This window comes from Psittacula echo (genome assembly GCF_963264785.1).
Source record: "Psittacula echo genome assembly, chromosome: 7".
NCBI lineage: Eukaryota > Metazoa > Chordata > Aves > Psittaciformes > Psittacidae > Psittacula > Psittacula echo.
Genome location: NC_137740.1, coordinates 51,405,384 through 51,428,924, shown reverse-complemented (window position 1 = coordinate 51,428,924; position 23,541 = coordinate 51,405,384). Strand labels below are relative to the sequence as shown.

Sequence of the window (23,541 nt, the reverse complement as noted above, 5' to 3'; positions counted from 1 at the left end):
TCCTCCTCTTGACGGGAAAGCGGGTCAGCACAGGGCACAGCATGTCACATCCACCCCAGCAGATGTTGCTTGCGCAGCCGCTTCGGCAGAAGGCACTTCCCTGCTGCTGGTGGGATTCCTGCTGAAGTTCAAGGGACGCTTCTCCCCCCTTCCCCTGCTCTGAATGTGTGCTACATGCTGGCAGAGCATCAGGACATCCAGCAGTGATTCAGACGTGGTTTCAAAGTGCATCACATACCACAGCAATCTGTCATTCCCGCGTAACAGGGCAACATTACACACGACAGGGAGCATCTGACCAGGGGCTTTCTTCTGGACTGACAAGCAATGGGAGTGATTCAGCAGCAGGAAACACCCAGACAAAAGGCTCTCCCTACTGCAAGGCTGATGATTTCCCCAGCCCTAGAAACAGCTCTAACACAGATCTGAGGGTGCACTGGCACCCACCAACACACACCCCCCCTCCATTCCCTTTTGTACCCTTGGTGGAGGAAAAGCTTTTATTCAGACACTGCTCCACGGCAGGTCCGAGCTGTACCAGAAGTACCAGGTATCACTGTGCGGGGAAGGGGTGGGAGGATGCTCTGCTGGCAGCAGCGAGCCCTCAACTGAACTCAGCTGCCTGGAACTGCACCACGCATTGTGAAATCCTCGTTTTACTAAAACATAAAGCAGCTCGCTCCACGTTCGTCAGCCCCTGCCGGGTGATTCAAAGGAAGCGTAAGACCGTGACTAAGAAAACGTGGTCAAAAGATGGAACAGACTGCCACTCTGCGCAGGAGAAAGGTCAGCTCCAGCGGGGGGGACTCCCCCTTCCCAGCGGCACAACTGCACACATCCGTAACGCTCTCACTGAGCGGGGACCTGGCCCAGGGATTTGGGATGCTCTGAGTGCAGGAGCCACACTACGTGCTCTAGGGGACGTGTAAATGGGAATAGCAACTCAGTCCTGGATGTTACTGCTCATCCAGTTAAAATAATTACTGCTGCAGTGCTGCTCTGTTCGGGACAGTGAAAACATGGATTTAAAAATAAACCCAGGTATTTGTAAAAGCCTTCCTAAGCTGCCTGGTGTACTGCTGCTAGCTGCCTTTCCCTGCAGGCAGGTGCAGCAAGTAGGGCTCATTTCTTCTGTGTGTTGCTCCATGCGATTGCACAGAAGTTGTCAAACTGCTTCTGAGAGCAAAACAAAAGCATTTCCTTCCCTACATCTGTACAAACCATAATTCTGAGTACAGAAATGAATACACCCCTATTTCTGCACACACACAGAAAGCACTCACCCCAAACCAATGTGGGAAGCTCAATGCACATCCTCCAACACAAGGTTAAAAACCAACCAGATCACAAATCTAACTGCATCGATTTACCACACGATACGGCAGACATACTGTGTAGTGTTTGCCCAGGAGCTTTTAAAGCCAATAGGTAACTTGAGAGTTAACCTTCCTGAACAGCAAACTGAGTGATACAGTGCCGGCCCTGGAAATGAGAAATGGACTTTAGAAACAACTCATGAAGACCCACCAGTGCAATCCAGCCTTCATGGGACAGCAAATGACTGGTGGTTCCTATAAAAGAAATGAGATGTAGCTCAGACAGCACATAAACACTTGCTCTGGGGATTTACCTCTGAGGGGTTTTGTTAGGCTTGACAGGACTATTACAGTAGCTCCCACTGAAAAAGAATTTGGGGGTAAAACAGGCTTACCACTTAAATCCCAACCTGTGCTGGCTTTGGTGGCACTTCATAGCCAGGTGCCATCACAGCAGCTCATACAGCCATGTTTTAAATTCTCTGATGAAAGGATGACTGCAGGGACAGGCTCCTGATCATTCATCCTCCAGTGCAAGCTCTTGTAAGTCATATGAAAACCTTCAGCTCAGTAGTACATAACAGAACCAAAGCAGGACACTTGTGAGATAGTACTCAGACAGATGTCAATATTTTGTTACCACATAAACCCACAGTTCGTAAGCCTGTGGAATATCATGTGCCATACTGGTCTGTCCTTCCACCACCCTCCAAAGTTACTGAAAACTTCCATACAAAGATCTACCTCGAGCTGAAAACCACAGCAAGATGGGGGGAACCCCTGATTAGAAATGGTGCAGAAATACATGGAGAGCAGCTGCCTGCTCCATTCCCACACAGGAACAGAGGAAATCATCAAGAAAAGGTCAGGAGGCTGCAGGTCCACAGGGTCCTGAAACTGCTCTTAGTCCATGGAAAAAAAAAAAAAAAATGCATGGAAGCTACCATACAGGAAAAGCTGAGAGAACAGTGGTGGATATAGCCTAGGATCTCACTGCTCCTTTTTGCTAGGTTCTCCATGCATGGTGGCCATTGAGCTACGATACAAGGCTGAGGGAAGTTCTTGTTTAACAATGCTTTCAAATCTTGCATAGAATTTTAAGTGTTTAAGTTCATGAGTCCAAGTAGGCAAAGTTGCACTAACCCTGGTAGGAGAGCATCATTTGAGAGTTATATACAATTTTAGCTGCATATCCAGTTAAAGATGTACTCTTTAGAAGGAAGATCATCAGTGAATCAAGAATCATAGAATGGTTTGGGTTGGAAGGGACCTTAAAGCTCATCCAGTTCCAACGCCCTGCCATGGGCAGGGACACCGTCCACTACACCAGGTTGCTCAAAGCCCCATCCAGACCAGCCTTGAACACTGCCAGGGATGGGGCATCAGAAATAAGAAAAACCAAAGTAGTCTAAATGTTATTTCACTGGATTCTCTAAGCGTATGCTCATTTACTGCCACTGAAGCTCTCTCCTTTTTAAAGGTCTGTAAGAGATGAAGTGCTCCCAGTTCACCCACCTCAAGGCTCAACAGCATCACCAAGAGTTTGTTACAAGTCTTGCTCCATGCGTACAGTGCTGCTGAATGATGTTTCTTGCTCCTGCAGAGACTTCTCTACGTGCTGGGTTTACATACCTGAAGCTATTACATTTAGAGAACAACTAGCCAGCAACACAAAGTTAGGGTGAATTTTACTTCTGGGTTTTAAACATTATTGCAGCATACATAGTTTAAGTGTTCCTATGTGTTTTCAACCCATAACTTACACTTGGCAAAAGTAAGTAGGAAAAGAAAAAACAAACTTCTTTTTATTTTATTTTTCACTTTTGAAAGCATTTTACACAGGTTTTGATCTTCAGAATACCTTGGAATCAGTAGAAAAAACTAACTGAACATGTTTGTTTTTACAATAGAAACCTTTCAGGAGTCAAAATGGAGCCTAAAAAAATACATGCAAAACATACTCCTTTCAAAACACAACTTGAAACAAAGCACCAAACTACACAAATATGCAGAATGAAACGGCATTTAACACCACAGAAGTAGTCCTCACAAAAGGTGTAAAAGTCACCTATTCACTAGGCACTGTTCACTTGTTTAAATGGAAGAGACAATAAAAATATTGTCCACAAACTTGCAATTTCAACTCAAAGGCTGGAGCTAGAAATTCCTCTACATGTCATGCTTTAATAGCGACCTGGAAGAAAAGACAAAATACATACACTGTTAGACTTCCAAGGGTTGTCAGATATTTTAAGATTCCTTCTAAACTCACTGCCTCCCCTCAAATCTGCATTGAATTTAAACATCTTGTGATCTGTCGATGATCAATTCAAGCAGTCAGTAGAGTTCTACCATTAAGTTCCTTTGTGTAGGAAACTCCCAGTTCCTGTCATGTGCCCAGGGCCAATGTGAATTGGTGCACAATGAGAATTCATACTGTAACTACTCTGTGGTGGCCAGTTTCCCTATGGATCAGTAAAAGCAGTTACACTTGTTTTCATTTGGACACAAAGGGTAAACATGAGAACACGACCTATTCATTCACTCTGTATCCATTTACAAAGGGACTATGCTAGGAATGCTACTGTGGTTTATTACATTTCTGCCATCAAAATGCAGCTTTATCTTCCATGCAAATAAGCAATTCAGGGTAAAAAGAAAAAAAGCACTGTTTGGAGCTCACATGAAGTTAACCTCCTCTTTAACAAGTTATGTTGGGAAATTTTGTGTTAGTGTTAGAACACATGAGGCTTGGGGATTCAACCTTGCTGCCCTAGCGGTAACCAAACTGTCAACATACTACAAACTCCTGTTTTCCTGTTTCGGAGAAAGAAATGGTACCTCAGACTTTTTAACAAGTGGTATTATCTAGTTTGGTTTATTTGCAAACTGAATATTTGCTCTGTCCTCAAGGTTGCCAGTTGCTCAATGAAACATGAAAGGGAACTGTGGTTCAAAAGAAAAAAAATAACCACAGTGAAGTCAAATAGTCTGTATGGACACTAAAGCTCCACAGTTGTTGTTCAGGCAAAGTGCAGGGAATCTACTTTTGATATGCAAGCTCTGCAACTACTTACGAGGTGAATAGGATCGAGATCTGGATCGAGATCTGTAGCCCCCTCGGCTGTAATATGGGGATGGTGACCTCCTCCTGTCAAAGAGGGTGACAGAAAAATCCCTTTGTTAAAGCCTGTGGCAGATGAGTTGCAGCAGCTTTATGTTGATACCTCTAACCCCATCCTGGTATCAAGAGTATACCTGGGAAAGCTAACAAGCACATAAATGACTCATCAATATTTCTACTGGATAACAAAGCAAGCATTTGAATTTTCTTAATACTCTTTTTATTACCATTTCAGAGTAGTATTACTTTGGGCTAACAGAAGAAATACAAGCTCTCTTGCATTCACAATTTGACTAAATGCCATTTTAGTGCTTCAAGCCAGGAGCATCTCAAACAAGCCAAGTCACACTTTAGCTTTAAATCTAAATTATTTGTCCCAAGACAGAAGAGTTTCTTTGACTAGCAGTCACTGCTACAACCAACCTCACCCCCAAATCCCTCTAATCCAGGCACTCTCTCAAGCTTTGTGTTTTCTTGGCTCATTCTGCTTAATTCAGGACACTAACATCTTGGCATAAATCACAAAGCTTTTCCTTTGCTAACCTGTCCCTGTACTAACCTGACCCCTTTACACAGCAACGAAGGAACCTTTGCAATGAATCACACTGCTCACCGAAGAGCTGCAAGTGCTCAGCATCCACCCAGTTTCTGTTTAAAGAATCAAGCCTATCTGAGGGTTGAGTCATAGAACACTCAGTAAATGCCATATGTATTTCCCACTGATGACCAGACACTAAAAGCTTTCCTATTATACCTGTAAAACTGATCCCTGTCTTGAACAGCTCTCCATCCTCCGCCACCACCGCCACCTCCTCTGTGAATACAAAAGCAGAATGGTTTTTGAATTTTAGAAACAAACAAAAAGTTCATTGTACAAGCAAGAAGCATCATCAAGCATAAGAAAATAACAAAGACAAGAAAACATTGGTTCCTACATTGAATAATGTTGAATGACTTCATTATGTATTCCTGGAATGAGCTGGCTAAACTTGGTGGCAAGGAGCAGTCAAAGAGGACTAATGTTCCACCTCACCAATATTCTATTTCACAATGTCATACTCTTCAACGAGCAGCAATTCAAGATTGGTAGGTACCCTTCGCTTCTAAGGCCACTTCTATTCTCAGATGCTTACCTGCTTGAGGCAAGCAAATCTACTTTTTTTTTTGAAGTAGCAACATCAATTCACTCTCCTGAGGAAAAAGTTGATTTCAAGGGGGAGGTAGGGGGAAAAGTTCCACATCCTTACATTTTAACATTTCACAGTCATGTTTAAACGAGGGCATTTAAGATACAACTTCTACTGATTTAAGAGCCGCTGAGAACTGAAACAGTAAGTTACAGTATTTAACAGCCTTTGGGCTGGTACCGCCACAGATCTAGATACAGTAGAGCATTACCAGGAGACTAAATCAAGTTTGGATTATGGAACAGTCACTGCCAGAGATGTCTCACAGCACATCAAAAAAGGCTGCAAATCGGATGAAGGACCAAGAGCCCCCAAACACCACACTTGCAATCAGCAGGTCTCCTTTTTTAATTATTATTACTATTTTTAATGTCTTCTCCATTTGGTAGTGAGTCAATGTGCCAGTTGGGTTTTTTTAATGTTATTCTTTACTTTACAGACATTTTTCCAGACAAGATTAAGCATCCCACAGCAACAACAAGAAGCTGAAGTTTTAACATGACAATTCCCATCTGAAATTGTATTTCCCTAAAGGCTTCACTGCACAGGGGGCAAGGAAGGCAAAGTAACTGTTACCAATTGATTTTCTAGGGTGGAGTACTAGTATGCAATGCTCTACTGCATCTTTAACAATTCTAACTTCCTTAAGGAAGCACGCACAACATACCAAACACTATCCTCTCTCCCTCAAACCACCATTATCTGCAGGATAAAAACGTAGCCACACAAAAACCATTTGTGGCTTACATTTACTGCTTCAGTATCTGCTATCAAGAAACATTATAAAGGTTCTGCAGTGAGCTATAACACATTTGGGGGGGGTGGGGGTGTTTGGTTGTCTTGAGGTTTTTCTTTTCACCTCCTTTTTTTTCCACTAAACATAGGAAATGGGAAGTACCTCTGCTGGAATTGTCAATATTTGAGTATTTCCATGCCAAAGCCCTAGTTCACAACACACACAGGATGGGAGAACATGAAGGAAGGTCAGAACGTTGCCCAACACATGACTGCCTCACTGAGCTGGATCAGAGCATAGCTGGGAATTCTGGTAAGCTACACTCAGACTAGTACCCTAACTGCAGTAGCCCATCTTCTAGCATAGAATCATAGAATAGTTAGGGTTGGAAAGGACCTTAAGATTATCAAGTTCCAACCCCCTTGCTATAGGCAGAGACACCTCACACCATGTCACCCAAGGCTCTGTCCAACCTGGCCTTGGGATGCAGCATGGCTACTTACTAGTCTGCTCTTCCTCATCTCATGCATGTAGTCTCTTTATGTTCACCCACTATCACAGTCTGCAATTGTTTTCACTAGCATGCACCCAGAACTGATGTAATTACAACTTCTGATAATGTTTTATGAACATCTGAACCACTGTTCACCATCAGAAATCAAAAAGGTAACACTTAAGCACTTAAAGACTTGGGGTCATGCCATAACGTAACAAGGAATAAATTACACTTTAAGGACATGCAAGCAACAGATTTCAACGATAACCAGTACACCCTGACTGATCCTTTAGGAAAGAGTAAAGAAACCTGTACTGTGAAGAATAGTGGCATAAAACTCCTACCAAACACTGCAGAGCGCATCTTCTGCTGGTCCTTAGGTGACTTTGCCCTTCCAAGAGGTTTACATCAGAACCACATAGAAAACACGGGAAGTGGGAGAAGCAAGCTAGAAGCACCACTTAACAAAGAGCTTAGCAGATTATGTTGCAAGTCTTCTGTTCCCCAACACTCTGGCAAGCTGCTTCAGTTAATTTATCCACTGGATTTCAGTGAATTCCTTTCAGTACAGTAACTGAGATGAGGCTATATTAACTATTCCAAGCAAGCTTCTGTACCTTGTGCTCCGAAACAAACTGGAAGTTTGACTGAAGAGCCATCTTAAAGCCTACATACAACACATCTGGGTTGTGCTATGCCCACTATCAACTTCAGATTTTTAGCTGCTACAGTTCTCCAAAACATTTGAACCTCTGGTATTCCCAAAACCTGGACTGCTAGAGGCAGACAAGTAGCCTATCACTGCATCTCATATGTGGCAGAACGTGTGTCTCCTGTGTTCACTGTGGTGATATAGAGCACTTTGATCCCCTCCCTGTCCCCAGCAGCACTGAAGCACTGCAGAAGCAAGGCACCTGATTTAAGTGACAACAGAAAGGCAGGGAGAGGAAAAACAGATCAGAAGCAATGCCGAAAACCCAGAAAGGAGAAGTAGCTGGAAGCAGTAGTAGGAGAAGGAAGAGACAGCTTCCCTTGGTCAAATACCAAGACCATACAGCTACCAATATCAGCATAAAGATGATATTTAAGTCTTAGCCTACAAAAGCAACAGGAGAGAATACTGGAAGCTTAGAACTTATTTTTTTATTTCTTTTGTCCCTAAGCTATAAAATGACAATGCAATTTGAATTCATGTATTTCCATGAATACACAGTTGCTATGAGGGAACAATCATAAATGCACTCATTTCTAATTTAAGCTTTGCAAACCACTTAGGAAGTACTACTATAGAATTCTGCAACTACAGGAACATTTAGTAATTGCAGACAGAAAAAATTAACTCCTATCTTTGTGTTGAGAGTTACTAACTCCTAACTTAAGTGTCACAGAAATTGTCAGGATTTCACAGGGAACAAGTCTTCTTGGCACTCTTAATGGAAAATGCAGAGGACAAACTTGCTCTATCACTAAACCAATCACACAACAACCATGTTTTCTATCAACATTAAAAAAGAGATTTTCTATCAACTTTACTACTATGCCATCAAACACAGAAGTTTAAACCAAAGACAGACATAAATAGGAGTCCTACAAGTAAAACACACGCATCCAACCTGACAGAGTATGTTAAAAACCACCTTTTTTTTTTTTAATGCAAACGTCCAATATAGAACACAATGTTCCAATCCCTGATCCCTTATCTTTGGCAACGTTTGAGGTGCCATAATTTTCAGTAGGGAATACAAGTGACCACTGAATTTCCCACATTTATCTACTACATTACACTCAAAATGTTAAGTTCACACTATAATACTAATTCAAATATTAGATCTGCACCTGTGTTCTCACCATTTCAGCACTAACAGATGAACTAACAGAAGATTATTTTAAATCAGAGTACAGACAACACACTTTTTCAAAACATAATGTAGATTAAACAAACATTATGGACTAACTCATGCCACAGGTTAAACGTCGCAAAAGCTTCTCAATCTGACCAATCTGATTTGTACCGAGCAGTCATTTTGGTAAACGTTTCACAGTTAAGATTCCAGACAGACAGTGAGACCAAAATTATTTTGGCATACATACATATGCTTTACACTTATGTATGTGGAAAGGTAGATGAGAAAGCACAGTTTAAATAGCAGTCGAATATTACAAATATTGCCTCACCTGTATGATCTGCTGTAATAGTCACGATCGTCATACCCTCTGTCATACCCTCTGTCATAGTAATCTCGTCGTCGCGAGCTGCCACTACAAGCAGTGAATTACATTTAATAAAATATAAAGCATTAATATTGTTTGCAGTGCTTTTCAGTAGACATACAGTCACAACATTTTAACTGGGTTATATTATTACCTTGCATTCTCACAGCTGAAATGAGTGGGAAAGCAGGACTACTCACACCAGTACAGATGGAAACAGAACGCCTTAAATAACTGCTTTTTAAAAATGCTTGAACTTTAAGACAGCTACTTTCCTCCTTGGTCTGAAACCTCTTAACCTTTTGGTATCACAGGCACACAAAGAATTCCATTCTGTGACAACTCTTCATTCGCTTTTAACTCTCAGAAAGCTCCTTTTGGAAGAACTTTCTGATTAAAAAATAATCTGCAGTCTCAACAAAACATTAACTACATAACCACTAGTACCATAAGCTGAATGTTGTGGGAAAACAACTGCGAAATTACTTGGGGAAATTTAAATTCTTTGCAACTTTTGACTTAAAGTGCACTCTGTGGACAGGCAAACTGTGCCACACAGCTGCTCAATTAGTACTTGTTCATTCATTCTTGAAAACTTGAGCTTGCAGAAGACATTAATATTTGAAGTACGTGTGGCAACAATTTAAAATAATTTAGAAGTTGTCAAAAATCTTACTACAGACTTATTTAAATGCTTAGATAGCTTATGTCTGGGCCATGTAACTAAGGAATCCAAGTTTCTGCTCACTGTAATCCAGGCTGGCCCTCGACCAGTCACTGGTAAGTGCTATATAAATGAACCCCTTGTATCTGAAGAGGTGGAAAGATACACATTACTACTGATGGCTGTCACAAGACTACTAATCCTATCCCACACCTATTTGGAAATAAATCCACACAAGTAACTTACTAAGTGGGTCTTCCCATATAGATTCCAGGGGTTGGTGTATGAGGTCTTTTGGTTATGGAGAAGTCTACCCGGATCCTTCTTCCATCCAGCTCCATTCCATTGGCACGTTCCTTCGCCTGAACAGTGATAAAATACAACTGGCTGCAGGTATGAACTTTATTACCAATACAAGTTTCACTTCACACAACCACTGCTTCAAGTATTAAGTCCTAAAGTGGCTCAGGATGTACATCTTGAGTTTCACTTATGCCTTATACATAACACTGAAGATAAACTGCAAGACATTCTAGGCCAGCTGGATGTAAGGTTCAGTAACCACCAAAAATGTGACTAATACTGCATAACTGTTTCAATATATCTGTTTCTAATATGATTAAGAGGAACTTTCAAACATACTTATGGAGATGCAAACACTCCAGCACACAACATGAAGCAAAGCTTTTAGAAGTTCACAAAGGAGCACTGTTAAGACTTTTTCCTCCAATACATCCTCAAAACCTACCATAATCTCAAATATAGTAGTATCTGAGTCATAAGTAAATCTGATGTAAAAAACACAAACCAACCCACAAACACCAAACAAAAAAACCAAACAAAACCCACTGTTTTTTTTCTGCCAATTAGCAGGACCTACATCCAAAACTCCAACCTAACATGGAAGCCTTCAAACCAAATTTGGAAAAAGACTACACTAGAGACTAAAAATAATGGAACTTATGCAGAATATAAGCCTAGTTACCGCCCATAGGCATGCTACTCTCCAACAGCTGGCCTGAGCATAGAATTCTACACCCACTGCATACAGAATTCCCTGTTCATTCATTTGTAAACACAAATCCCATAATTTCTTGTACTGAGGCTGACACATACAGCCTGGCCTTTTATTTTTCTGAAAAAGATTCCACCCTGCTGCCGCTTTCAGACTGAAGCACTAGAGGTCAGCAGAAGGCACAGTAGCACTCCCAGAATGCTCCGAAAAGGCTGCCTGGTCTACTCTGAACATGCCTGTAAAACTAAGATCACATGTGGAGTTAGGAAGAAACTATTGTAATTAAAACAGAGCCTGTGTTTCTATTTTCTTTTCCTTATTGGCATAGTTTGCACTATGGCTAGCCTGAAGTTTGCTTTTCTGAATTGCAAAACAGCTCAGCCTGCACAGGGACCATTATTCATGCTTCTCCACCCTCTCCTCTGATACGGAGTAGATCTTTTGAACTAGGACTCCTACATTTATTATGAGGTGCCTAATATTTCTTAGGCCCCAAGTTTCCCCAGGCTATAGAATATACATCCTAGCACGTGAGAACACAGCAATCATTCCATATAATACTGTACCCCAACCTACTTCCTTAGCATCCTCAACGTTTTCGAAGTACACAAATGCAAATCCCCTCGAACGCCGAGACTGCTGATCATACACAATGGAAACATCAGCAATGGGACCATACTTGGAGAAAACTTCTCTGAGATCTCTTTCTGTGGTGTACAGGCTCAATCCAAACACGCCGAGACAACAATTTGGGTCAGGATTTGCCTAAAGGAAGGTGCAGACAGGTATTAGAATAAAATCTTCAACACAAAACAACAACAAAGATACTGATGCAATTCAGGCTGGGTTAATCTGCTAATAGACACTACTACAGTTAAGCTTACAGATTCACAAGCCTCCTTTCACAAAAATACTTTGCATTTCTCATGTACTGTGCGAACTACCATTACAGCACATAAGTACCGCATTTAAAAGAAATTTCCCTCCAAAGGCTAGCTTATGACTGTTCACTGTGGAGATTTATATATACACACACAGACTTGGATCACATCTTCATCTGTGTTAGTTACCACTTCCTCCCTCACTTCAGCACAAACCACACCACGCTCAGCTGCCTGTGTCGACAAAGCAGCTAAAAGCAAACTGGCTTGCATGCTCATTTAATAAAGATGCCATCCAAACAGCTTTTAATGAAATGAAATTTTAGTTTCCCAGGTTTTCTAATCAATAAAATCACAAATGTTTCTCTCCCCTCGTTCTACCCCCATCCTTTGCTGCATGTATTCACTCATTTATTACTGTGGGTATAGTGACAGCTGTTGGCACTGAATCACTTCTAAAGGCATCTGTTAAAAACCAGACAAAGAAGACACCCCACCCCACAATCCCCAATGATCTTACAGAGATCCATGGCTTATCAAAAGCTAAATGACCATTAAACTCAACAATATCTTTTAAATAGACCTGAAGCAGAACGTTTTTCTGGGAAACCCCAGCTAAGTGATTACAGGAGGTACTTAGGACTACGCAAGAGCCATCTTTGGTAACAAACATACCCTGTTTCCAATATGACGTCTGCGAGTAGACATGGGTGAATGGCTGTGACTGTGTCGCCGCCGATAATCCCGACTGTAAGACCTACTTCTGGACCTCCTGTGAGAGCGGGAGCGAGAGCGTGATCTTGTGTAGTGTCTACGGGAACTCCTTCTTGATCTAGATCTGAGGGAAAGAAAAGTATAGTGTTGGGTTTAACCCTTCAAAAATTCAGCCAGATGCTCACACACAAAAAGAGCCATTTTCCCAAAAACCTGCAGTACCACATGATTTAGCTGTAACCTATTTAGTCACTACTCTCAAGGACAGTGTGCTAAGTCTTTACAATTAGATTATTGTAGATGCTCAGAGCATTTCTATTGCAGAACAGGAACCTCAACTTCCATTTTAATTAACTTTTAATTCCCCTATAGCTTATAACTTTCTCTAGCGAGACTATCTTGGTTTCACACAGTATCTTCACAGCATTTACTCTAGCATTTAAGTAAAAATAGCTGGGGTGGCTTTCTTTCAAAGACTTAACACAAAAAGAGAACAGGAGTAAATATGACTTAACATAAAGCAAGCAGAATTGCAGAGATGCACGCTTTGCTTATTCTAGCACCCAGACTAGCACTGCTTTCAGTGTCACTGAAAAGCAGGTATACTTTTTACACAGTGCAGAACTAAAAACATAGAAGTCTGGCAAATGCCCCCAAAACAGAGCTTAATACAACTGAAGAAAAGCTGTAGTAGACTTATTTACCTTCTGGTATTTCAAAACTTATTTCACATTAGCTGTTCGTGAACGTTTATGTGTTCACACTTCAAGTGTATTTAGGCAAAGGTGCTCACCAATTTCAGCCTATGCCTCAGAACAGTTCCAGAATCATCTTCTGACAGCACTACGTCTGCGGACATGAGGTTCTGAAACACTCTGATTCCTTCTCCTAAACCCTTAGCCCTCCCAGAACAAACAATCTTAATTGAAAAGTTGGACAGGCACTTAAATTGGAATGTAATGCCTGACCTTGGCCTGCTGATGGCAGTCACTGAATAATCTGCGTTCTACACAACTACAAAGGAAATCGCTGCAAGGCTAAGAAGTGCAATAAGCAGTTTCATATTCAAGGGCTCCTAATCATAAATTGTTAAATCTTCAGACTTCTGTTTACATCTTAAACGTCCTTCCTCTAGTTTGTGAAAGCCAAGGTAGTTAAGTACTGACCAAAACCATAAGCTACCATCATTGATCAACCACATTTCACAGTACCTACACCACCACTACACTTGGCATGAGTGAAACTCTTAACCTGCACCCATTTTTACTCCTGAGCACTTACCAGCTTCTTCCAGAGTCAGGATTTCTCACTAGCTAAGTGGCATCAGACAGCCAAACTGTACATATATACTCTGTACATTACCGGCCTCCTTAAAAAAAATAAAATGCCTTCAGCCCTGTATGAAGTGGGCCAGCTAAGTTTTGTCTTAAATTTGAAATATATACATATATATAAATATATATATATATAAAAAACCAGGAGAAATGACTTTAGCATGTCCCATTACAACACTACTAACTACGTATTTAGAAAGACTTAAGTTATTTTTTTTTGCCACAGAAAGCAAAAAAAGAGAGAACTTCCTTGAGGCAGGAAAGACAGCAATAATAATAGCTCAACAGATACAGTCACATTTCAACCGCTGACATAGAAGAAAAAAGGCAAACACAGAACTGACGGTTCCAGGTAACAGAATACACTAATTACACTGAACAAGATCTGGATGCTTCTAGATCAGATTATCATTATGCAAGAGAACAAGGCTCATTTTATATAGGCACTGCTTATATTGCTGCCTTAAATGTCATACTGCTGTTATTCTGCTTTATTGTGAAGTCACCACAGCTGACAACTCCTATTCCTTCATTAAGAATTCTTTAGACTTCACAGTCAACGAAAAATAACAAGCTTGCTATGCTGCTAATGAAAACATCAAAAGAGCAGGTTTTTTAATCAAGTATATCCACACCCCAAATGATAAATATGCCAGGACACAGATTTGTTCCCAAATCAAAGTTTAATTTATAAAGCTGTTCATTCAGAAGTACATTTGCAACAGAAACCATCAAGAAATATAAAAGTGCTCACAAGGTTGTTTCTCTGGTGAGAGCCAGGGTTAAATGACTTGTTTGTGATCATATTCAAACATGAGACAGCACTGAAGAAAGATAAATATATATTGGTTCTAAGTATGTGCCTTGACACAATTCTGCCAATGAACACACTCTAGCTCTGCCAAAGGCTGGAAATACTTGAAGTATATATACTGCATTTTCAAGACAGCTGTTAAATGCTCAGGAAGCTGTTGCAGACATAGCTTCTACTTCTGTTCATCAAAAACTAACAAGTCAGTTGCCAGGGTACCAGTTAAAGGTCGATTTATCATATATGATTTGCTAGGTCTCCTGTAAATTCTCTATCTTGTATTTGCTTCTTCCAGCATTTTATACAATTTGTGACTACATTCTTATACAGTACTATTCTGCAAGTGAGAAACATGGTGCTTTACAGAATATGGCATCCCTAGGGCTGTGGATTAAGGTGCAGAAGGACATGCTGGGCTGGGTCCTGACTGGCTTATTATTTTAAAATTCAGAAGTGTTTTGCAGTCTCCATCCTCTGAGGTTTTCAAAACCTAACTGGATAAAGCAAGCCCTGAGAACATAGTCTGAGCCCAGAGTTGACTCTGCCTTGAGCAACATTTTGGACTGGGCCCTTCCTGAACTGTCCAATGAATCTCTTGCTACGGTCAATTCCAGAGGTCACTCCAATTTCATACTCTATAAAGTGGTATTACTCTACCAAGTATTTAATAATTTAACACATTTGTTCTTGTACTATAGGGATTGCCAAGTGCATAATTTGAAACCTGTGACTGTGCCTGAAATGCAACAAAAAAAAAAAAAAAAAGCCCCACAACCCATTCCCTTTGCTATCAAAATTTCCCAGGTATTTTCCTTCTCACAAAAGGCTTTCAGATGTATCACTTTGATCTTGCAAGGAGATCTAAACACAGTATTTGATAGCATTTTCCATCATGCGTGATTGCTAATAGCACAGTATGTTCCAGTGTTGTCATTCCTCAGCCTGACCCCCAGGCTTTGGCACACCTAATTCATTGCTTACACACATAAGTAGTATACTGTGAACAGCTCAGCTGGAAACCCCACTGCTGAAACCCACATTTTCTAACCTGAGTGCTTACGAATGAATAAAACTATGAACACATTCATTTCTATAACCAGCACTCAACTATCTAGACTATTTATAAAAATAACAACATTCACCCATTTACAGGCTTTGCTACCTTTCAATTCTTTATTTAATAAGTACATCTTACATGACACACCTATTAAAGCCAAGGTAAAGTGGCCAGCAGTGATGTTTACAGTCTTATAAAATATGCTGATAGTCTAGAAATGTCTGTTATGTGTCTTAGCAGTTTTAAGAGAACTCTGTCACTGCACACAGCTAGTTTAGCAGGTAACGATAGGTAATACAGTGCAGAAGGCATTTTCAGAGTGTACATTTGCATCACCACGTAACAAGTAAAATAAGCAAGCTACTTTCTCCACAACTTTGTTGAGAGCAAGGAAAGCCATCTAGTCTTTAAAGCTTTCCAGTCTGGTAAATTACTATTATTTAAAAGGTCAGACAGATGTCTGTTGAGATTCACACTTCTCTCTACTGCTTCTTTTTCATGGAATATACCATTAAGTACTCCAGAAACACCACTGTTTCCAGTAAGAAAATGTAACACATTAATGTGACCTAACTAAGATCTTGAGAAAAACTAAGATCTAGAGTTAGTAGCACTTCATGCTCAGAAAACTAGCCATTATTATAAGACTTAAAAAGCATGCCACCTCCAAATTGTAGCAGCAAAGATACATGTCTATGTAACTTGTACAGGAAAAGCTGCAGGAAGATCTAACTTGATAGTTCAGCTTTTCAAATCCTGAAACCAAATATGCCCAATGTCCACAGATCACCAGTTGTCTCTGGAAACAAAATTGGGCTAAATTTGACTTCAGTTCCCCTGTGACATAACGATCTGACTTGTGAAGAGGAGGAAGAGGTAAAAGAAGTAAACTCACCTGGATTCAGACCTGGATCTAGATTTTGACCTGGAACGCCTGGAATCCTCCTTAGATCGAGATCTTGCAGGAGTGTGCCTCCCCGACTTGCCAGACCCATGAGCACTTCCGCTTCTGGAAGCAGAACGGGATTCCTGCACGCAGATATTGAAAGCCTAATTTGTACACAATTTCTTGTTTACCTGAGGTCTGTAAACAAGCTCCAGTGAAATAAAAGGTAAAAATTCACATCTATGTGTCCGGGCAGTTGGCATTAGAACTGCCTAGATTTTTTTTTAAGATTTTTTTTTTCTTTCCTGGTAGACACTTCTTTACCCTGCATATAGTTTTGCTATTAAACAGATAATGCATGCATGTTTAGCAAAATATACAGGGACACATAAACAGACTAGTAATTACTTAGCGTAGTGCTTTCAGATTCCAGATTACTTCTTATCTTAACTTCATTTTTATTCCTTTTCTTCATTCTTCCGTTTCAAATTCTGACTTCTTTCATCTTCCCCACTTCACACAAATTGCTCAATATTCTACAAGTGGGACTTCTGGTCTGATAATTAGCATGCATTCACTTTCTTTTTTTTCAAATTTCAGCTTCACTTATTCCTGAGCTTCAAATAATTCTCATTTATAAAACTTGTCAAATGGCGACTTCCGCATTTTCCTTCTTCAACATTAACCTTAATAGAAAAAGAACAGGATGAAGAATATTTAAGAACTCCAGGATAAAATCTAGTGCCAAAACTGAAACTAGAAAAAAAAAAAAGTTTTGTGGACTTTTACTATTATATGCAGTTCAAGAATTGAATCTACCAAACGCCCTACTATTTTATAAACAGATTCAGTCAATTCAGTTTAACTTAGTACTAAGTAACTGAATTTGCTAGTTATTCCAGCATTTAATAGCAAATGCACAGTGGATCAACTGAATATCAACTAATGAATTCTAGCATTAGGAAAGTCAAAATACTTCACTGTCAGCCACATACTTAAGACAAAATCAACAAGGAGTGACTTGAGTAAGGTCCCTAGTGCGGCCACAGGTGACTGAAGTGCTTTTAGAATGCAGAAAGCACAATGCATTTGGTCCTTCAATGACTTACAATTATATTACTTTTTGGGATATTCTTGCAGTTTAGGCTTAATTTGAAGGTTTATGATCACACTCACGCCTACTCTGCCTGCACAAGCATGATTACACATGCAGGCTTCGTGCTTCCAAGTAAATCATCATTTTCCACTGACTGAAAATTCAATTCTGTGCAATATGCACAAACACTGTTATACAATAATATCCCATCTCCTCTACTATTTATTTGAAATCTTCTCTGGTAATGACATACCCTAATTAGCATTTTCAGCTTCTCTTTTTTTAATCAGTATATTAACTTCAGTCACATGGCCAAAACACTCAGTTTGAGCATGCTGGAAGGTATTATTTCCAGATATTAAGAGAAAATGTAAAATCAGTAGCAGAATTTGACTTTTCCCCCCCTAAAACCAAACAATTCTAGATTTTGTGTCAATTCTGATCACGAATGCTCACTAACACCATTAGAGTACCACAAAATAAAAATAACTTCTTAAATCTTTGTAACACCTCTTAAACCTGAACATTCAACTCAAAGACATTCTCAGAAACTCATCTGCTGACCCCAATTCAATCATGCTTAAACCACTTCCACACAACTCAAAACAGTTTAACCATTTACAATTGCCTACCATACAATACTAGGGGGACACAACTTGCAGGATAAAGCAGATTTTCAATTAAAAGAGCAACAAAGTCAAGGACATTCTTCTCTGTCACAATGTGTAAGGAGGTGTTCTAAACTATAGCTCTCTCATATACTAATCTGCAAAGGGCAGTGCAATAGAGCTAAGTTATAAATAACAAATTTAACCTAAACCCATTACTTGAATGTATTAATTTAACCATAATAAGTCCTCAACTCTTTTTAAAGAGTTAAAGCAAGACTGAAGAAAGGCTAAAAACCAACACCTGCTCTTCATTTGAGGAAAAATGCTCTCTTCACACAACCTAACTCTCTTGACAAACTCAGGCCAGACTGAAGGAGCCATGTCCAAATACTGGTGGTCTAATACTGAAAGGATGCAAGAAATAATGCAGGATGGGAGGGAAGCAGCAGGATCTTGACTGTAAACATACCCCATACCCTTCTCAGAGTTTTAGAAGTCTCTTGAAATCTTTATCTTCAATACGATTATGCCACTTCTTTATTACTTCCCGGCTTAAAGGAATTCAGGGCACCTCACCTGCTCCAGATATTACTAAAACTAGTAATAAGCCCTAAAATTTCAAAGTTGTTACCCTCCCCACCCCAGGAAATCCTTCCTACCCAAAATCTCAAGCACTGGGGGAGCTTGCAGCATTCCAAATTTCCTTTACACCCCATTATACTGCACCCATTGAGGGCTCCCATAAACTATTCTCATAGCTCACTTCACTTGGAGAGTTCTTTTGGGTTTTTTTACCATCTGTAAAAACATCTATTCTCTTCAATAACTTTTACTTTTCTACTTTTTGATGTTTTGCTTTGTGTGTTTCAAGGTTTGTTTTGTGTTTCTTAAATGCCCAAGTAGGGTCTCCTCATGACAAACAGAAGACAACAGAAGAAACAACCTTTTTATCCTGTCTGTATTGAAACACTACTGGTAGGCAGATCAAGACTGGTTTTCAGTATTAAATAACTGTTTTTTAATAACCTTGAGATTGTGAAGCATGGATTTTAAAAACCACCAGATCCCTTGATCTTTCCCAACACTTCTTCCCCTCCATCAGGCATTCCTGAATCCAGGTGGAAGCTCTGAAGTCCAGGTCTGTGGTTTCCAAATTATTCTTTCCATAGTTAAAGCATACTAAAACCAATGTGTAATACTGTAGGGATGGTAATTTTTTAACACCTCTAAGCACATTCATCTACTCTATGAGCAGAAAATGTCACAGCAGAAGGATTACTTTGGGGATAGTAGATAGAAAAGATTTCCATGGACTGCAGCAGCTGTAAGGTATGTGAGGACCATGTGTTCACACTTCTGAGATCCAGTTTTTCCCATGGGAATACAAGCTACAGATTTCAGTTAACAATGTAAGATACAAGCAAATAAAATTAACAGTATCTTTAAAAAAATCCTAAATCCCTATGAACTTACGCATATCCACCTGTCTTCCCAAAGCAAGGTACAGACTCGCACATTACCAAGTCTGCAGACAATGTATTCAAGGTGCAATTATGACAATTTCACATTCCTTCAACCTCTCTACTACTTAATTTAGCAATCCATCCAACAAACCCTTTGCCTCTCTACCCCTGAAGCACATGATCACCAGATCAGATCACTGCTGGGGGCAGCTGGGAATCCACTCGGGAGGGAAAGCAGAACAACCCCTTTACGTGACAGTTTCCAAACTCTGCCAAAAAGAAAAAAGAATGTATTTTGAGAAAACCCAAAATCAAGCTCACAGGCTAGGAGCATGGAAGCCCAGCTGCCTCCGCACTGACCCTGAGGGCTCATTCAGCGCACCAAACTGGCAGGAAATGAACAAACTGCTTTCTGGCAGCTTAGGGCACTGAATCAGCCACCAAGAAGTCAGATCAAGTGCCACTTGATGAAGGAGGAAGACAGAGAATGCCCTAATCTTTTAGTGGCATCAAGCTATCAGATTACTTCTAACCTTCCCAAACTGTTTCTTTAGACCTTCTTCCATGAGTTAGTAACAAAAACAGCATTTCTGGAAACGTATGTGTTAAGTACCTTGTAAGCAGATTTGCAGATTAAGCATTTACACTATTCAAGTTACTCTGATCAAAAAACAAAACAATGTTTTTTGACTACCTGACTCCCATATTAAATAGTTTCTGATCAGACACATACCAAGTAATCACCATCACTATTAACCAACAGATAGGATGAGACTCACTATTCTTCCTTTAACTAGTCTTTCCAACCCTTCCATGCCTGGATCACATGCACTTCAATGAGCACAATTTCAATGAATGAAATCAAAATAAAAGTGACTTAGGAAAACATGGCAATTATCACAGCATTCTGACAGTATTTTAAGCATGTTTTAGTATCTGAAGTATTGGCAGCATTCAACAATTTATAGTATTTTCAGCTAAAAAAACAAAAACCAAAGAACTTCTAGAGTTTAATCCCAGTATGGAGTACAAACTGTAAAAGAGAATTTGACCACGGATATTTTTCTCTTCTCCCTTCATTTTGTCGTCTTTAAACTGTTACATAAGCCCATCTGAGTTTGGGCTGCTGTCAAAATAGCAAGCCCCATTACTTGTGAAAGGACCTGGTATTTCTTCTTCATCCCCAATGCTGATTAGGACTCGTGGCTACACAATCAAGTCAAGCCTGCAAAGCAATGCAGCTGGAAACTTCCCAGATCTGACTGACTGACTATACAAACAGTAGCACAAGGGAGAAAGCAGGAACGTGTTTTCAGGAGCACAATTCTTCTTGGCAGCACGGACTTGGAAGAGCTTAACAGACAGTTGTAAAGTCATATCCTAGATTATTTATCCAAACACTGTTTCTACTCTGCAGAGACCTTAGTGTTTCCAGCTTGAAAAAGCAGAAAGCCATTGACTCAGTAAAATATAAGCCTTCAATAAGCAAAAATCATCATCAGTAACACTGGCAATAGAATCTGCTTATGATTCATAAAGTTCAGGCATAACTCATTTTAAGCCTTGGTGAAGACTGCCTGCACATGATGGAGCTTTTCTTAAAATAAAGGTATAGAAAAGATAAAATAGAAAAGCAGGTGGGACAATAATTGCTGTCCTATCATACCCTGCATAATCATGGTTCAAAGACACTTTGCTATTAACATTTCCACTCATTCCTGTTGAAAACTAAACCAAACTCCTAAAGTTAGGCTACCATCTTAAACTGGTAACCTAACTGAAATTAAACCAATTTTAAAAAAGCTAACACACAGAAATCCATCTTGAGCAAGTCAGAAGTAATACTCCCTCACTAAAAATACACCAGTTGTACGAGTGACACGATGACATTAATGAAATGTCATTACTGGGGGTGGTATGAGTTTTAATCCATGAGTCTTTAATCCCTACCTTTCAGCATTCATTTTCATCTGGCATTTTTAGCTTTCTTGAAACTATATTCTTCTAGCCTAACCTCCCTTGAAGTAGAAGTAGTCATACTAATAAAACTTACTACAGTGAATCTGAATGAGAAAGCGCCATATTCAAAGTCAGCCATTGCAATTTTGTGCTCAGAACCTCGAAAGTTTAAAATTTAAACTACTGCTGCACTCATGTGTTGTAGTAAAAATTAAAGACCCCAAAGCAAAACAAGACTGATTCACTAAAGCAAAACCAACTATGGATAATCTGTACTGCAGATGCACATCACAAATGTGAAGCTTAGCAAGTCATCTACTGCAGTATTAGTAAAATTCCATCCAGGCAGTAAGATCTTGCAGTAGCTATGCAGGTTTCACAAAGCAAAGAGACTGCCCTAGCTCTGAGCACGTTCTGTTTGAGGTTTAACCCTTCGACTATTGCCATCACACCTACAGACCAAGCCACCCAGATGAAAGGCTGAAACTGCATCAAGAAGCAGGGTTAATGTTTCACAAAGCGAGCGCAAGAAGCAGCAAATCGGAGCTCAAATTTACAAGGTATCTCACCCAAAGCGAAATGCAGTGAGCTTACAACAAAGGCTCAGATTACCAGCCCAGGACGTTCCTTGCCTACCCTAACCGGACTGGTGGAATAGAGGAGGCACCACGGCACCAGCTGATCCAGCCGCAGCCCGGCTGCGCACTTGGAGGGGCCTGAAGGGCCGCGCACCCACGGCGGGAGGCAGCCGGCCCCGTCACAGCCTGTGTCCCGCCACTCTCGGGGCAGGGCCGCAGCAGCCCGGCCGCAGAGAGACGAGCGGGCGGACCTCGGCCATTTTGTCCCAGTCTCCGGCGCGCCCGGTCACCAGCCCAAGATGGCGCCGGGCAGACTCCACGGAGCGCGCCGGCGGGCGGGCAGCCTACAGCGTTCCTGCCGCCCGCCCTCCCCGCCGGGCCGGCCGCCATCTTCCCCCGCCGGAGGCCTCCTCACCCGCCACCTACTCCGCCCAGGCCTCAGGACGGAGACACGGCGGATGCGGGGGGTGAGGAGGGGAAGCACCGCCCGGAGAGAGACGGAGGAGTGTAGTGGGGAGGGAAGACGGGACGCGGCCGGGCAGCGCGCTCAGGCTCCATGTATTACCCGCTCGCCGTAGTTCTGCTCCCCGCTGTCGCTCATCGTCCCGCCGCACCGCTCCCCACCGCTACCGCCGACACAACCGTCCCCAGCGCCAGCACGCTCCGCAAAGGAAGTGACGAGACCCGCGCGCGGACTCCGGGGCCCGCCCCCTCCGCCCGTGAGGGGAAGCTCCGCCCTCCCCCGGCGATGGAGGCTGTGGCTGTTACTGGTGGCTGCCCGTAGGGGATCGGTCGCTGCTCGGTGCCGGGTCACGGCCGGACCCCTTCAGAGCCGGGTGGAGACGGTCCTGCCTTCCCGCCCGGCCAGGGGAGGCTGCGGGCAAAGCCAGGTTCTCCTCACACAGGTCGTGCCGGTTTAAAAACCTCGCTGTGACTGTAAGCGGAGGAGATTGCCAAGAGTGTTAGAGCGCCAGTTTAGCTCAGGTCGGGAGTGAAGATTGGGATGTTTCTAAAGTGCCCACGCGATGGCAGCATAGCATCACTGAACAGTCACCGGGGCTCTGTCCTGGGATCGTGCCTTCCCCTGCAAGAAGCGACACAAACGCCTTTTTCTCCATCGCTCTGGCTGCCACGGTTTATTTCACCTTAGCAAGACAGGCAGCACGAGTAAAGCACCATCGTCCACAAAGGGTCTGCGCGGCTTCTGATTGTGCAGGTATTAAACGAGGACGCCCAAATGGAGAGGATTGCTGTGACTTAAAATACACCGACTTAAAATACACCCCTTCAGTTTAAGTAAAACGCTGACCTAGTGCTCTTGAAGCCACGGCACTGCACAAGGGTTGAAGTGTGGAGACGGAAGAGTCATCACACCCCGTCAGCACATCCCAGTGCACCGATT

The 23,541-nt window shown here is 41.5% G+C and overlaps 1 protein-coding gene across 5 annotated transcripts; it reads right to left on the bottom strand.

The window, feature by feature from the left end:
* Positions 1 to 3,110: 3,110 nt before the first annotated feature.
* Positions 3,111 to 22,845, bottom strand: TRA2B (transformer 2 beta homolog). Of its 5 annotated transcripts, none has more exons than XM_080622694.1 (10): positions 22,705 to 22,802; positions 16,884 to 17,118; positions 16,442 to 16,575; positions 12,306 to 12,468; positions 11,326 to 11,514; positions 9,981 to 10,096; positions 9,035 to 9,118; positions 5,195 to 5,254; positions 4,394 to 4,467; positions 3,111 to 3,510 (listed from the first exon to the last, which is right to left on the bottom strand). In XM_080622694.1, the coding sequence occupies exons 2-10, from the start codon at positions 16,905 to 16,907 to the stop codon at positions 3,500 to 3,502; spliced, it is 855 nt and encodes a 284-aa protein (XP_080478820.1). In that variant the 5' UTR covers positions 16,908 to 17,118; positions 22,705 to 22,802; the 3' UTR covers positions 3,111 to 3,499. The 5 variants fall into 5 exon arrangements, with proteins under 5 accessions (XP_080478820.1, XP_080478821.1, XP_080478823.1 ...); XM_080622695.1 differs by lacking the exon at positions 22,705 to 22,802 and adding an exon at positions 22,131 to 22,666; XM_080622697.1 differs by lacking the exon at positions 22,705 to 22,802 and adding an exon at positions 19,754 to 22,070.
* Positions 22,846 to 23,541: the final 696 nt, after the last annotated feature.